Below are 13,301 nucleotides of genomic sequence, written 5' to 3' on the forward strand. Positions count from 1 at the left end.
AAGCGATTCTGTGAATAACTTTTGGAATCAGAGATATTACAAATTAATAATAATTTATTGAAGTTCCTGGTTTGGCCTGGATCAGGTGAACCTGTAGTGGCGGCAGTGGGAGGCTCCGTCCACCCATCCGGATGCTTCTGCACATGCACAAAATTGTTGTGCGAGCACAAATGAACCGATAGCATCGGGATTTGCAACCAACGTCTGACTTATATGCTGCCTAAGTCTCAATGACTGTGCAGCTCTCAAAAATCAAAGAAAGAAATAGTGAAACATACAAAATTTTAAAAAGATAGCAGGCACAATAAAAAGAAGGGTTTTGATGTCTCTTGCCAAAAACTTGGATGAAGAAGCGAACCATCTGACTGTCGGGGAGAACAACAATCCTGCAGGTTTGGCACACTCTGGGTTCCTTTGAACAATGTTATCTCTCAGGACCCGAGAAATGATCCTGAGAGATGACATTGTTCAATCAAAGTGTGCCAACCCTGAAGGATTGAGTTAGCTGGGCAAATGTTATGGGAGACAGGTGGTCCCTGAGGTAATTAGGCATTATATATGTAGGGCTTTATAGGAAACAAAGGTAGCCCCTTGAATCCCAGCTAGAAACAAACTGGAAATTCGTGCAGCTTGCCAAGCAGAGGTTTTACATAGGCATACTGATATATTCTGGACCAGTTGAAGATTCTGGGTGGGTCTTCGAGGGGAGCCCCATGTAGAGTATTTTAGTAGTCAAATTGCCAGGTAACTAGAGTATGAGTGACTGTCGGAAGCGTAGCCCCCGATATAGAAAAGAGTTTAACTGGGATACCAGCCGGATGCAGGAGCTGCAAGTCCAGCAAAACCCACAGATTGTTTATCACCCTTGAAGCAGGAAGGGCTACCCTTTCAAGATCAAAGGTGGAATATCCCCAGATCTGGACAAACAAATATCCACAGCTACTCAATCGTCATAGGATTAAGTCAGAAGCAGTTCCTCTCCATCCAGACCTATATAACCTCCAGGTGCTGGGACAGAACTTTGACAGTCTTACTTGGTTGCCCTGGAGTCAAAATATTATAATTGGGTATTATCAGCATACTGAGGATGTTGTATCCCAAACTGGCAGATGACTTCACTCAGTGGTTAAAAAAGAAAGAAGAGAGTAGAATCCTGCAACCCTGGAGAAAGGAAGAGAATCATGATAAAGTGTTCAAAAAATAATTTGGAAAGTGTAGTTCTCATCTGATGCTGTATGCTATATACTCATCTTTGAAGGACTCTGTTTATTTATCATGAATAAATAATTTTTCCTACCTTTTCATAAAATAAATGGTAAATCCAGGCATCCCCACCTTGAATTTGGTGGGAATTTATTGTTATTTCAGATTATGTAGGACTGTGCAGTCTTCTTACATATTCTATTCAGAACTAACTACAACCCCTTGGAAACCATGGTAAAAGGTGCAAGATTATTGCTCGGAATAGTTAGACCATAATTCTCCAGTCTCAACTCTCATTGGGCTTTTGGTTTTTTTCTCTAAGGAAAACTTTATTTCCCAACTTCTTGCAAACCTGTTGGTTCTTTAAAGTTTGTCTTTCTTATACATGAATGGTACTATTTTCATGTCATAATATTTGTCTGAATATTGTTATTCATGCAAAGTAATGTCTAGTTATTAAGCTGCATTAATAAAACTGATTGGTGTGAGTGGTGATTAATATAGTGATATAGAGAATCATAACTGATTTAGTGAATTATGTAGTTATTCATCTTATTGAACATGATTCTAAATGAATCTTTTTCTTTTAAAAATATACAAAATATGTTGAACTAGCAGCAATTAAAACAATATAACAATCAATAAAACTATGATATCATAATAATAATAAATAGAAATAAACATAAAAAAACTGCAGGTGATTACCGTCATCTAAACAATGCAAACGTAGAGCCATATTTTAAGGGCTTTCTAGAAAGCTAACAGGAAATATTGACTTTAAGACAATCATGATATATTGATTTTATGATAGATATAATTCTGTACAAACTTTCTTAATGGATCACCTTTACTTGAATTAAAATACAACATTTCATTTATCAATTGAAGAATACATTGCTGTTACATCAATATATTGAATGCACTTACATGTATTTTGCAGACGAATAAAGGTCCGAGTGAGTGTTGAAATGCAATCAACAACAAATCCCATTCATAGAAAGGTTTGTATTTCCCTCATTATGCTTTTTGTTTTCAGTTTTTACAATAAATGACCCTGCTTAAAATTTTATTTGCTAACTCTAGCCTAGCTTATGACTTCATGAACAATAGACTTTGTTGATAATTTATCAAAATAAATATTGTGAAAAATAATATTTTGTCACTAAAGAACAGCAAAAAACTTATAAACCTGGAAGTAATATTCCATGATAACTGTACATTGGCAAAGTGGGGCCAACCTAATCAAATAATGTATTTCCAAATAACATTTTAATCATTCAGTGTCTTTTCTACCCTTCATTCAATACTCTTGCACAGATTTGCATGTTAATTTGCCCTCTCAATATTTCACTTGGCTTTCGATCTTTCACTACATCATTATGACTAATTTTTCATATGTATTCCCTTCCCATTTATTTAGTAGTTTTGTACTTTGTAATTGTCTCCTGAGAAAATTACTTTTTTTTCTTATCTAATAAAAATATACAAAATATGTTGATCTGGAATATTATAACAGAATAATGGCGTTGGAAGGGAACTTGGAGGTCTTTTAGTCTAACTCCCTGATCAAGCTGGAAACCCTATACCAGTGATGGCAAACCTTTTTTGGCTGCCGTGCCAAAAGCAGGGGGAGCACAGGCTTCCCTGAAGGCTCCGGAGGACAAAAACCGGCCCTACGAGGCAACCGGAAGTGACAAATCAGAACAGACTTCCAGTTTGTCCTTAGGGCCATTTTTCTCCCTCCGGAGCCTTCAGGGAAGCCTCCTGAAGGCTCCGGAGGGAGAAAAACGGTCCTGCAAGCAAACCGTAAGTCCGTTCCTGAATTTCCGATTTACCCATAGGGCCGGTTTTTCGCGCTTTGGAGGCTTCAGGGAAGACTCCGGAGGGCGAAAAACAACCTCAAAAGAAGGCCGAAGTCAGCTGCCCAATGCACACATGAGTACTGGCCAGCTGACAGGGCAACGCCTCATGTGCCCGGACAAATGGCTCCGCACGCCTCCTGTGGCATGCGTTCCATAGGTTGGCCATCACGGCCCTATATCATTTGAAAGAAATGGTTGTCCAATCTCTTCTTAAAAACCTCCGGTATTGAAGCACCTACAACTTCTGGAGGCAAATTCTTCCACTGATTAATTGTTCTAATTGTCAGGAAATTTTTCCTCAGTTCTAGGTTAGTTTTCTCCTTAATTAGCTTCCATTCATTGCTTCTTGTCCTGTCTTCAGGTGTTTTTGAGAATAGGTTGATCCTTTTTCTTTGTGGTAGCCCTCAAAGATATTGGAACATTGCTATCATGTGATCCCTAACCCTTCTTTTCATTAAAATAGACATACCCAATTCCTGCAACTGCTTTTCATATGTTTTAGCCTCCAGTCCCTATTGTTGAAATCTCCTGGATCATGCTATTCTAGGCAACCATTCAAGATGTTCAAGTTACAGTACCCTGGATGAATAAAGCTTATTTTTGGGGTTACACTCTCCTCTTTGGCACACCTCAAACTGCTTTTATGTAATTTGTTTCACAGACTGATAAAGTTTCAGTCTTTAAGCAGTCAGCTGCAGGTTTCTCTTATTATTAGTAAAAAAAAATCTTGCTGGCTCACAGAAAGATCATTAGAAAGAAACAGAGAAAGTCTCCACCATAAAGAAATGACAGTGAAGTAGTTCTAAAAGGAAAATAGTTCAACTCATTTTAATAACTCCTGTTAAAAGGGAAACTTGCTTGAAGTAAATACTTTGAAGCAATTGCCAAAATCCTGACATTCTAATTTGTAGGATTTACTTTCAGAAATTGCTGAACCTACATGAGAATAACATAGTCTGGGAAGAGGTTCCTATGATGCTGTGGGAAGCAATGTTCCAGACTTTTCCAGAATGTTCTGTTTCCAATGACAATTTTTCCACTTCATTGTGATTTATTGTGGATGCATAACAAGTTGTTACCTAGCAGAATGTAGTAGCTGAGGCTTGGACTTTGCTGAGAGATATGGGTTTAAGTTTCCACTCCACCAAGATTTCACTGATTAATATAGGCCATTCATTCAAATGCTAGTTTTAATTATAAAATTAAATCCCCATTTATTCATCCATAAATTTAGAAAATGGACAAGGCATAAATGGGCTAAAGGAACAATAGAAAAAGTGATAAGTAGCATAATATGTGAGGATTCTTCAAAGTATTTATGTTAACTACCTCTATGGGTTCTTTAGCTGATTGGAATAAATATTTGTTGATAGCAGTCCCACAACCATAGGTTTTGAGGAATGAGGATCACAAAGTAGAGGTGAATTTTATTTCCCTTTATTACAAAGGAGGATTTAGTACACAAAAATATTTGCTACTGTGTTTGTGTGTTGTACTTATTTTTGTCATTATACTTAGTTCTCTTAGATTTCTAGATAACTTACTCCTATGTTTTTATATATATGCCTTATTTCTTATAATTACACCTGTGTTTTATTTCTGTTTGAATATCTTATTTGTTCTGCTATGTCTATATCTCTTGTTTCCTGCAAACTACTGAAATCTTGCCAAGAAAATTGCAGGGAGTTGTCCAGGCAGTTGCCAGGAGTGAACATTGATTCAAAGGCATGCATAAAAAATTATCTTTCTTTGCCAACTCTCCCTCCTCCTTTTCAAACAGCAAATGTTTTAACCTAGACTCTGTGATGTCCTTAGAGCACTACTGTTTTTACCCTTCCTGGATCTTTCACTGGAAAACTAGCTACACTGAACTTGGTTGTTTTCTTGCAGAAGTTTCATTACCCAAACTAGGCAATATCATCAGATGCAACAAAACAATCAAGCTTAGAGAACACCAAGGACCCCTCATTTCAACCCTTAGCTACAAATATTCCCCTTTATTGAAACTAACTACAGCTATACTGTGGGGACCTCCAGTCTCAATAAGGTGAATATGGTTGTTGAACTGATGTTGCAGCTAGACTTCTCCAGGCCCCCACCACTGGTGTGGCTCTCAAAGCTACTAGCGCCATTTAACCATCTCCCTCTTAATGCTAGTCCTCTTCAAGAATGCTGATGTCAAATTGTTTCTTGGCATTTATATTTTCTGCACTGCTCTTGGCTAGCTTCTTATGGAGCCCTTCTTCTCTTTCAAATAGCACCATGAAGATTATCAATGTTTTTGGTTGCCCTTCCTGTCCTAGGCCATATCTCTTTTTACTTGCCTTTCATAATGACACACTAGTGTAGCTTCCACTCCCAAACATGTTATCTCAAAAAGTTTTTTTTTTAATACTGTAGTTGGTAAAAGAGTGGAATCTGGATCAAAAACTCCCAAGCCTCATTCTACACCTGCATCCTATCTTAAATTTTATTAAAACAATTCAATTAAAACATCCATAAAATTGGAACTTGTAAACATAGCATGTTATTTGCTAACTAAGGATCAAATATACAGTATTGATAAGCCTGTTTTCAGATGTAGAATGGGAAAGACCAACAAAAATGAGCTGGGCCTTGGAAAAAAAGTTGATGGATCAGATAGGAGGCTTCTATCACTTTACCTTCACTTTGGATCAATTTTGCAGTCAGATCTCTCTTGAATTATTTAGGAATGAGGATTACTCTTAGACTTCATACTTCTATTGTTTTGCAATGCTCAGAGGATTTGTATGTCACATAGAAGTTTTAAGCATTTTATGAATCGTATGATTTAGTACCATTTGGTACTATTGAAATAATTATTCTAGAGAAATACATTTAATTTTTGAAATTCACATTATCTTCCTTCAGGATTTAGTTGTTCGGCTAACTGAGGACTCAGATCCCTTTTTCCTTTATAATCTTGTTATTTCTGAGGAAGATTTTCAGAGGTAGGTATTCATGAATGTTCTGATTTTTATAGATTTACTTGTAAGTACACTATCCGGCATTAGTAATAAAAGATATTGGTGTAATAGTCTTGCTATAAAAATAACCAAATTAATCTCTATATTGTTAGGATTAGGTAAAGTATATAACTCAGTATTTATATGGAAACATCACTGATGTTTGATATGTTTAGTTTTGTTCTTTCTTTGCATGAATTATGAATACTAACCTTAAATCATGGATCTATTTGGGCCAATATTTTTCAAACTAGATAACTTTAAAATGTGTGGATTTCAATTCCTAGAATTTTCCCACCATAGTGCTTGGGGAATTCTGGGAATTGAAGTCCATGCATCTTAAATATTGCCAAGTTTCATTGACAAACACTGATTTAGACTTTCAACATTTCGAAGAGAGAGGCACCCTTATTTCAGGATCATGTTCTAGGAGTTACATGAAAACTACTGGGCTAAAAATAAATAATGCTAGAAAGGGAAATGAGTATTAATGCAGTAATAAGTGATTAATTGAAGTGACAGAAATTGTGGTAGCATTCCAAAAAGTCGTAAGAAAATTGTAATTTTGGGAGGGGCGAACACTTTAGAATTTTTGGATTTTGAAAGAAATGTCTTGAAAATTGTCTGATCTTAGCACACATTACATTGATAAGTGTAATTTAATTTTTTCCTTTTTTTCTATGTAGTTTAAAACTTCAGCAAAGTCTTCTGGTAGATTTTTCTGCTTTTCCTCAGAGATTTATAGATCTTCTTCAGCACTGCATCCAAGAACAAGATAAAGAAATCCCAAGGTTAGTAATACATAAACTGTACTTTATATCATTTTCAAATCAAACAATATAAATAGCATTTGTAAATCAATCTATCATTTATTTAGAATATTAAGTTCAAGTAAGTAAAACTAAAATTAAAAAAGGAGAGACAATAGGATCATTTGCATTTGTTTGCTTGTAAAATCTTTTGATGGCTCAGAGCTGCCCTTATTTATTACTTCTTTAGGGGCTGGATATTAGCGCTATGAGGTAGTTTAGGCGGAAAACACAACCAGAAGTAATATCTCTATCTTACAGGTAGTCCTTACTTAACAGTTTGTTCAGCAACTGTTCAAAGTTATAATGGCATATCATATTATACTTAAGCCTGGTCCTCAAAGTTACTTGTAGCCTCCTGTAGTCACATGGTCAGAATTCAGGTACTTGGCATTTACTACTATAGGGTGTGCTTCAACTTACCCCACCTGCCTAACTCCTGTTCACTCTGCCATTTGGCTATCCTGTACTTTACCACCCTACACTCTGCCCGGTGCTCCACTGCCCCGCCATCCATAGATGACTTTTGACATCTTCCTCCCACCGCGGATAAGTTGTATCTGGCCTGGTTCTTCACAAGGCAGCTACTGGCCTTCTTTCTGAAGCTGCACATCTCCTTACTAAGATCTTGTAAGACATTCCCAAGGTGCAACTGCCTCATAAAGGGCCAGACTGACACATCTTGTCAGTAGGAAGAAGGCAATGAATGTCAGCTGGGGACAGTAGAGTACAGGGCAGAGTAGGTGGCTACCACTGGGGCTTCACACTGTGGAGCTGGGGTAGCTTAGCTAGGTAGCTGGAGCTTTGCAGCAGTGGCTGAGGCTTTGTGCCACAATGTTGAATTGGCTGGCCATAGTATGGAGATTGAGGCAGTATTCCTTGATGGCAGGAGCTTTGCCAATTGCTCTAGGACTGAAGTAGAGGCTTAGGACAGCAGAAACAGGGAGAGTCTGCTGAAGGTCACAGGCCTCTACCTCAGCCCAGGTGCCACTGCCATTGACTGCAAAGAATGCCATTATGCAGAGCAGCCAAAAAGGACAGCTGAGGGTTTGTGCCAAAGGGCAGCTTCCCCCTGTGATGTTGGGATGGCAGCAGCTAGGGGTTTGTGGTATGATGCTGGGACAGCTGGTCATGGCATGGGGCTTGAGGTGACACTCATTGGTAGTGATGGAGCTGGTTGAAGTAGAGGCCTGGGGGCAGCTGTTGTATTCTAAAAATCACCAAAATCCACAGTGTTGAGTTTTAGCAGTGCACTGAAGGGGATTTGGGGCTACGAAAAATATTCATCAGCAAAGATTTCCCATTGTTCCTTAGGTATATAAGTAGCTTTGCCATTTTCGAGAAGGCAGGGTTTTGAGAGGGTAACTTTAAATATTTTGTTTTATGTGATATTATTTTCCTTTTAGGTTTTTGCTACAGCTGATTTCTTCAGGATCTAGTTTAGATCACACACCTTCATTTCTAAATGTGGTTGAGACAAATCCATTTAAACATCTTACCCATTTATCACTAAAATTCTTACCAGGAAATGATGGTGAAATCAAGAAATTTTTGGCATCCTGCCTCAAATCTACTAAGGTAAAATGATAGTTTCAGTTACATATATACATACATACATAAGGTTTTTTTTGGCAATAATTATTTTTGGTCATTAAGAGAAGTAAAAGATGATGTTAAATGGCACAGGGCTATTGAATTTAAGACTCACTAATGTCCTAGCTTTAACATTCTTTATATTTTTAGAATTAATTTACAATACAATACAATAGCAGAGTTGGAAGGGACCTTGGAGGTCTTCTAGTCCAACCCCCTGCCTAGCCAGGAAACCCTGTACCGTTTCAGACAAATGGCTATCCAACATCTTAAAGACTTCCAGTGTTGGAGCATTCACAACTTCTGGAGGCAAGCTGTTCCACTGATTAATTGTTCTAACTGTCAGAAAATTTCTCCTCAGTTCTAAGTTGCTTTTCTCCTTGATTAATTTACACCCATTGCTTCTTGTTTTACCCTCAGATTCCTTGGAGAATACTTTAACTCCCTGTTCTTTGTGGCAACCCGTGAGATATTGGAATATTGCTATCATGTCTCCCCTGGTCCTTCTTTCTATTAAACTAGACATACCCAGTTCCTGCAACCGTTCTTCATATGTTTTAGTCTCCAGTCCCCTAATCATCTTTGTTGCTCTTCTCTGCACTCTTTCTAGAGTCTCCACATCTTTTCTACATCGTGGTGACCAAAACTGAATGCAGTATTCCAAGTGTGGCCTTACCAAGGCATTATAAAGTGGTATTAACACTTCACGTGATCTTGATTCTATCCCTCTGTTTATGTAGCCTAGAACTGTGTTGGCTTTTTTGGCAGCTGCTGCACACTGCTGGTTCATATTTAAATAGTTGTCCACTAGGACTCCAAGATCCCTTTCACAGTTACTACTGTTGAGCAAGGTACCACCTATACAGTACCTGTGCATTTGGTTTTTGTTGCCTAAATGTAGAACCTTACTCTTTTCATCATTGAATTTCATTTTATTAGATAGTGCCCAATGTTCAAGTTTGTCAAGATCTTCCTGTATCTTTAGCCTATGTTCTGGAGTGTTGGCTATTCCTGCCAGCTTGGTGTCATCTGCAAATTTGATGAGTTCCCCATTTATTCCCTTATCCAAATCATTGATGAAGATGTTGAAGAGTACTGGGCCCAAAACAGAGCCTTGGGATACTCCACTGCATACCTCCCTCCATGAAGATGCAGTTCCATTGTCACATTATCAAAGAATGCAATAAGATTAGTCTGGCATGATCTGTTTTTGACAAACCCATGTTGGCTTCTGGCTATTACTTTGTTTGCTTCTAGGTGTTAGCTAATTCGTTGCTTGATTATCTTTTCCAGAATCTTTCCTGGTATTGAGGTCAGGCTGATAGGTCTGTAGTTTCATGGATCTGTTTTTCCCTTTTTTGAAGATGGGAACCACATAAGCTCTTTTCCAGTCCTCTGGCATCTCCCCGGTGCTCCAGGATCTCTGAAAGATATAATTCAGTGGTTCTGAGATCTCATCTGCCAGTTTCTTCAGAACCCTGGGGTGCAATCCATCCGGTCCTGGTGATTTGAACTCGTCTAGGGTAGACAGGTGCTCACTTACCATTTTCTTCCCTATTTCAACTTGTGTTCCTAATCTGATTTTTGTGGTGCTGTTTTTGATAGGTTGGACTGTTTTATCCCTTTGTGTAAAGACAGATGCAAAACATGAGTTAAATAGTTCTGCTTTCTCCCTGTTGCTTGTCACCTTATTGCCACTTTCTCCTAGCAATGGATCAATTGTTTCCTTAACCTTTTTCTTGTTTTTAACATGGAAGAAGCTTTTTTTGTTATTTTTTACTTTGTGGCAAGCCTTTCTTCATTGTGAGCCTTAGCTTTCCTCACTTCATCTTTACATTCTCAGGCTATTTGCTGATATTCTGCCTTAATTATGTCCCCCCCTTTCCACTTTTTGTACTTATCTTTTTTGTCTTTCAATTTTTCAGAGAGTTCTTTATGCAGCCATGCTGGTTTCTTTTGGGAGCTGATATTTTTCTTCTTCATTTGGTATTGTGCTAGACTGAGCTTTTGTAATCTCATTTTTCAAAATTTCCCAAGCTTCTTGAGTTGTTTTCCCCTTGAGGATTCTCATCCATGGAATTTTTCCCAAGCTCTCTCTAAGTTTATTGAAATTAACTCTCTTAAAGTCCAAGACTCTAGTTTCACTTTGTTCTACTACTTGTGTTTGCATAATGTTGAATTCCAATATTGCATCGTCACTTGCCCCCAGAATTCCTGTGGCTTCAACACCTTCTATCATTTCCTCTCTGTTAGTGAGAATTAAGTCCAATATGGCTGATCCCCTTGTTCCCTTCTCTACTTTTTGGGAAACTAAGTTGTCTGCTAGATTTGTTAGGAACCTGTTGGATCTTCCACTTGGTGCAGAGTTTGTTTCCCAGTTGATGTCAGGGTAGTTAAAATCCCCCACTACTATTGTAGTGTGCTTCCTACATACCTTAGTTAGCTGACTAGCAAAAAGTTCATCTACTTCCTCTGCTTGGTTGGGCGGGCCTATAGTATAGACTTATGGCAATGTCATTTCCCTCCCAACCTTTAATATTGACCCAAATGCATTCAAGATAGTTCTCATCATTGTTGTTCTCTATTTCTGTAGAGAGGTAATTATTTCTTATATATAGTGCAACTCCACCTCCTCTTATTTGGTCTATTTCTTTTAAATAATTTAAATCTTTCTAGCTGTATGTTCCATTTGTCGGTTTCATCCCACCAAGTTTCTGTAATGGCAACAATATCGTATCTGCTCTCTTTTACTTGAATTTCTAATTTGCCCTGTTTATTCCTCATACTCTGTGCATTGGTGTATAGACATTTGAATCCATTTTGATTGACCCTGTGTTTACTATCTACATAACTTGTGTTATGCCTGACTGCCCCTATTTTCTTGCCACTTGTATGATTCATGCACATGGTATGGCACTCATTTTTAAATTGCTTGGTTTTGCTTGACAGCGGGAGTGATAATCTTATCCGCACAAACATCTGTGTTACATGCACTGATAACCCTATGAATTTTAGATTGCTGTTTGATACTGATTGATACTGTTCTGTATCAATTAATTCTCTGTCCCCGCTTTCCAGTTTAAATGTTTATCCAGAAAATCGGTAAATTTAATGCCAAGTAACTCAGTCCCTTTCTTGGATGGGTGCAACCCATCTCTTTTGTACAGTTTTTCATTGGACCAGCTGCAGACACCATGACTAATTAAACCAAAGTCTTCCCTTTTACACCACTCCTTTAGCCACACATTAAACTCTGCTACACACTGGCCCTTCTCTTTTTGTTCCTTATATACTGGTAAAACCTCTGAAAAGATAAGCCTACAACCTATACTACTAAGTTCATATCCCGAGCTCTGGAAATCATTCTTCACAGAAAGTACATCTTTTTGGGACAGATCATTTGTGCCAAGATGTATAATAGCATCAACATCACAGTCCTTACTTGCATTCTTGACTATCTTAAGAATACACCTCTTGTCTCTGCTGGCAGTAGCATCTGGCAGACACCTGACCTCTTTTAAAACCTCCATATTCTTTCCTAAATTTACATCCCTTATGATTAAATCACCAACCAGAAGGTGACTTCTCTTTTTGCATACCTTGCTCTTCTTGTGCGATTAATGTGTGATACCTGGTTCCCTATTTCACCTTTCGAAGTAAGTTCTTCATTTTGGACCACGATCCCCTGCTTATTTGAGTCATCATTATCACAACTACCTTGACCTGTCTCTTTAGTGTCCCCATTAGGATCAGCAAGGGCACTATATCTGTTATGCTGGGTCACAGCAAAAGCTTTGTGTTTATGGTTCACAGTTCTCACCCTGCCAGATCCCACTGTTGTCCAGACTGCTCTTCTCCTGCAGGATCTATGCGGTAGGGGCGGCTGATAGCGTGGCATCTCCATAGAGTGTAATGGCCGAATTGGACACCTAATTTCTCCTTGGACAGCACAGATTAGAGATTCTAGATAGGTTATCTGTCTGTGTAGACTAGTAATTTGTTTACAAAGGGGACAGTATCCAAATTTGAAAAGAGTACTGCGAAAGACAGGTGCAAGACAGTTATTACATTGAACTAAACCAGTCATTTTGAAATAAAATAAAATCACAATTTCAAGCGCACTAATCCAGAATGTATTATTACTATTTTTGTTTATGGACATATGAGTTCAAATGAAATGGAGTTAAAGGGCCACTACCTACTCCTCTTTGTCTCTCTGCTTCCCCCCTTCCAGACAGCAACTCCAATCACCAGCCACAGGAAAGATCAAATGAAATGGAGTTAAAGGGCCACTACCTACTCCTCTTTGTCTCTCTGCTTCCCCCCTTCCAGCCAGCAGCTCCAATTACCAGCCACAGGAAAGTTCAAATGAAATGGAGTTAAAGGGCCACCACCTATTCCTCTTTATCTCTCTGCTTCCCCCTTTCCAGCCAGCAGCTCCAATCACCAGCCACAGGAAAGTTCAAATGAAAAGGAGTTAAAGGGCCACTACCTACTCCTCTTTGTCTCTCTGCTTCCCTTCTTCCAGCCAGCAGCTCCAATCACCAGCCACAGGAAAGTTCAAATGAAATGGAGTTAAAGGGCCACTACCTATTCCTCTTTATCTCTCTGCTTCCCCCCTTCCAGCCAGCAGCTCCAATCACCAGCCACAGGAAAGTTCAAATGAAATGGTTCAAATCAAATAATTATTTATTATTTATTTATTTATTTTATTGAACTTATTAGTCGCCCCCTCTCCCCACAGGGACTCGGGGCGACGTACAGAGCAATAATCAAGATAGCACCATAAAATCGTGCAGAGGAGGTAAAAATAAGTCCATAAATAAGCATACTTACAAAGTTTAAAA

At 38.4% G+C, this 13,301-nt stretch overlaps 1 protein-coding gene across 3 annotated transcripts in view; it reads left to right on the top strand.

Annotated features, from left to right (window-relative positions):
• SASS6 (SAS-6 centriolar assembly protein) overlaps positions 1-13,301 on the top strand; it is a 32,135-nt gene that overhangs the window by 1,208 nt on the left and 17,626 nt on the right. For all 3 annotated transcript variants that reach the window (XM_081947718.1, XM_081947719.1, XM_081947720.1), the window contains exons 2-5: positions 2,144-2,204; positions 5,958-6,037; positions 6,739-6,843; positions 8,268-8,439. In XM_081947718.1, the coding sequence (XP_081803844.1) occupies positions 2,144-2,204; positions 5,958-6,037; positions 6,739-6,843; positions 8,268-8,439 (418 nt within the window). The remainder of the gene's footprint in view (positions 1-2,143; positions 2,205-5,957; positions 6,038-6,738; positions 6,844-8,267; positions 8,440-13,301) is intronic.

Source organism: Natrix helvetica (assembly GCF_964273705.1).
Source record: "Natrix helvetica genome assembly, chromosome: 3".
NCBI classification, from domain to species: domain Eukaryota; kingdom Metazoa; phylum Chordata; class Lepidosauria; order Squamata; family Natricidae; genus Natrix; species Natrix helvetica.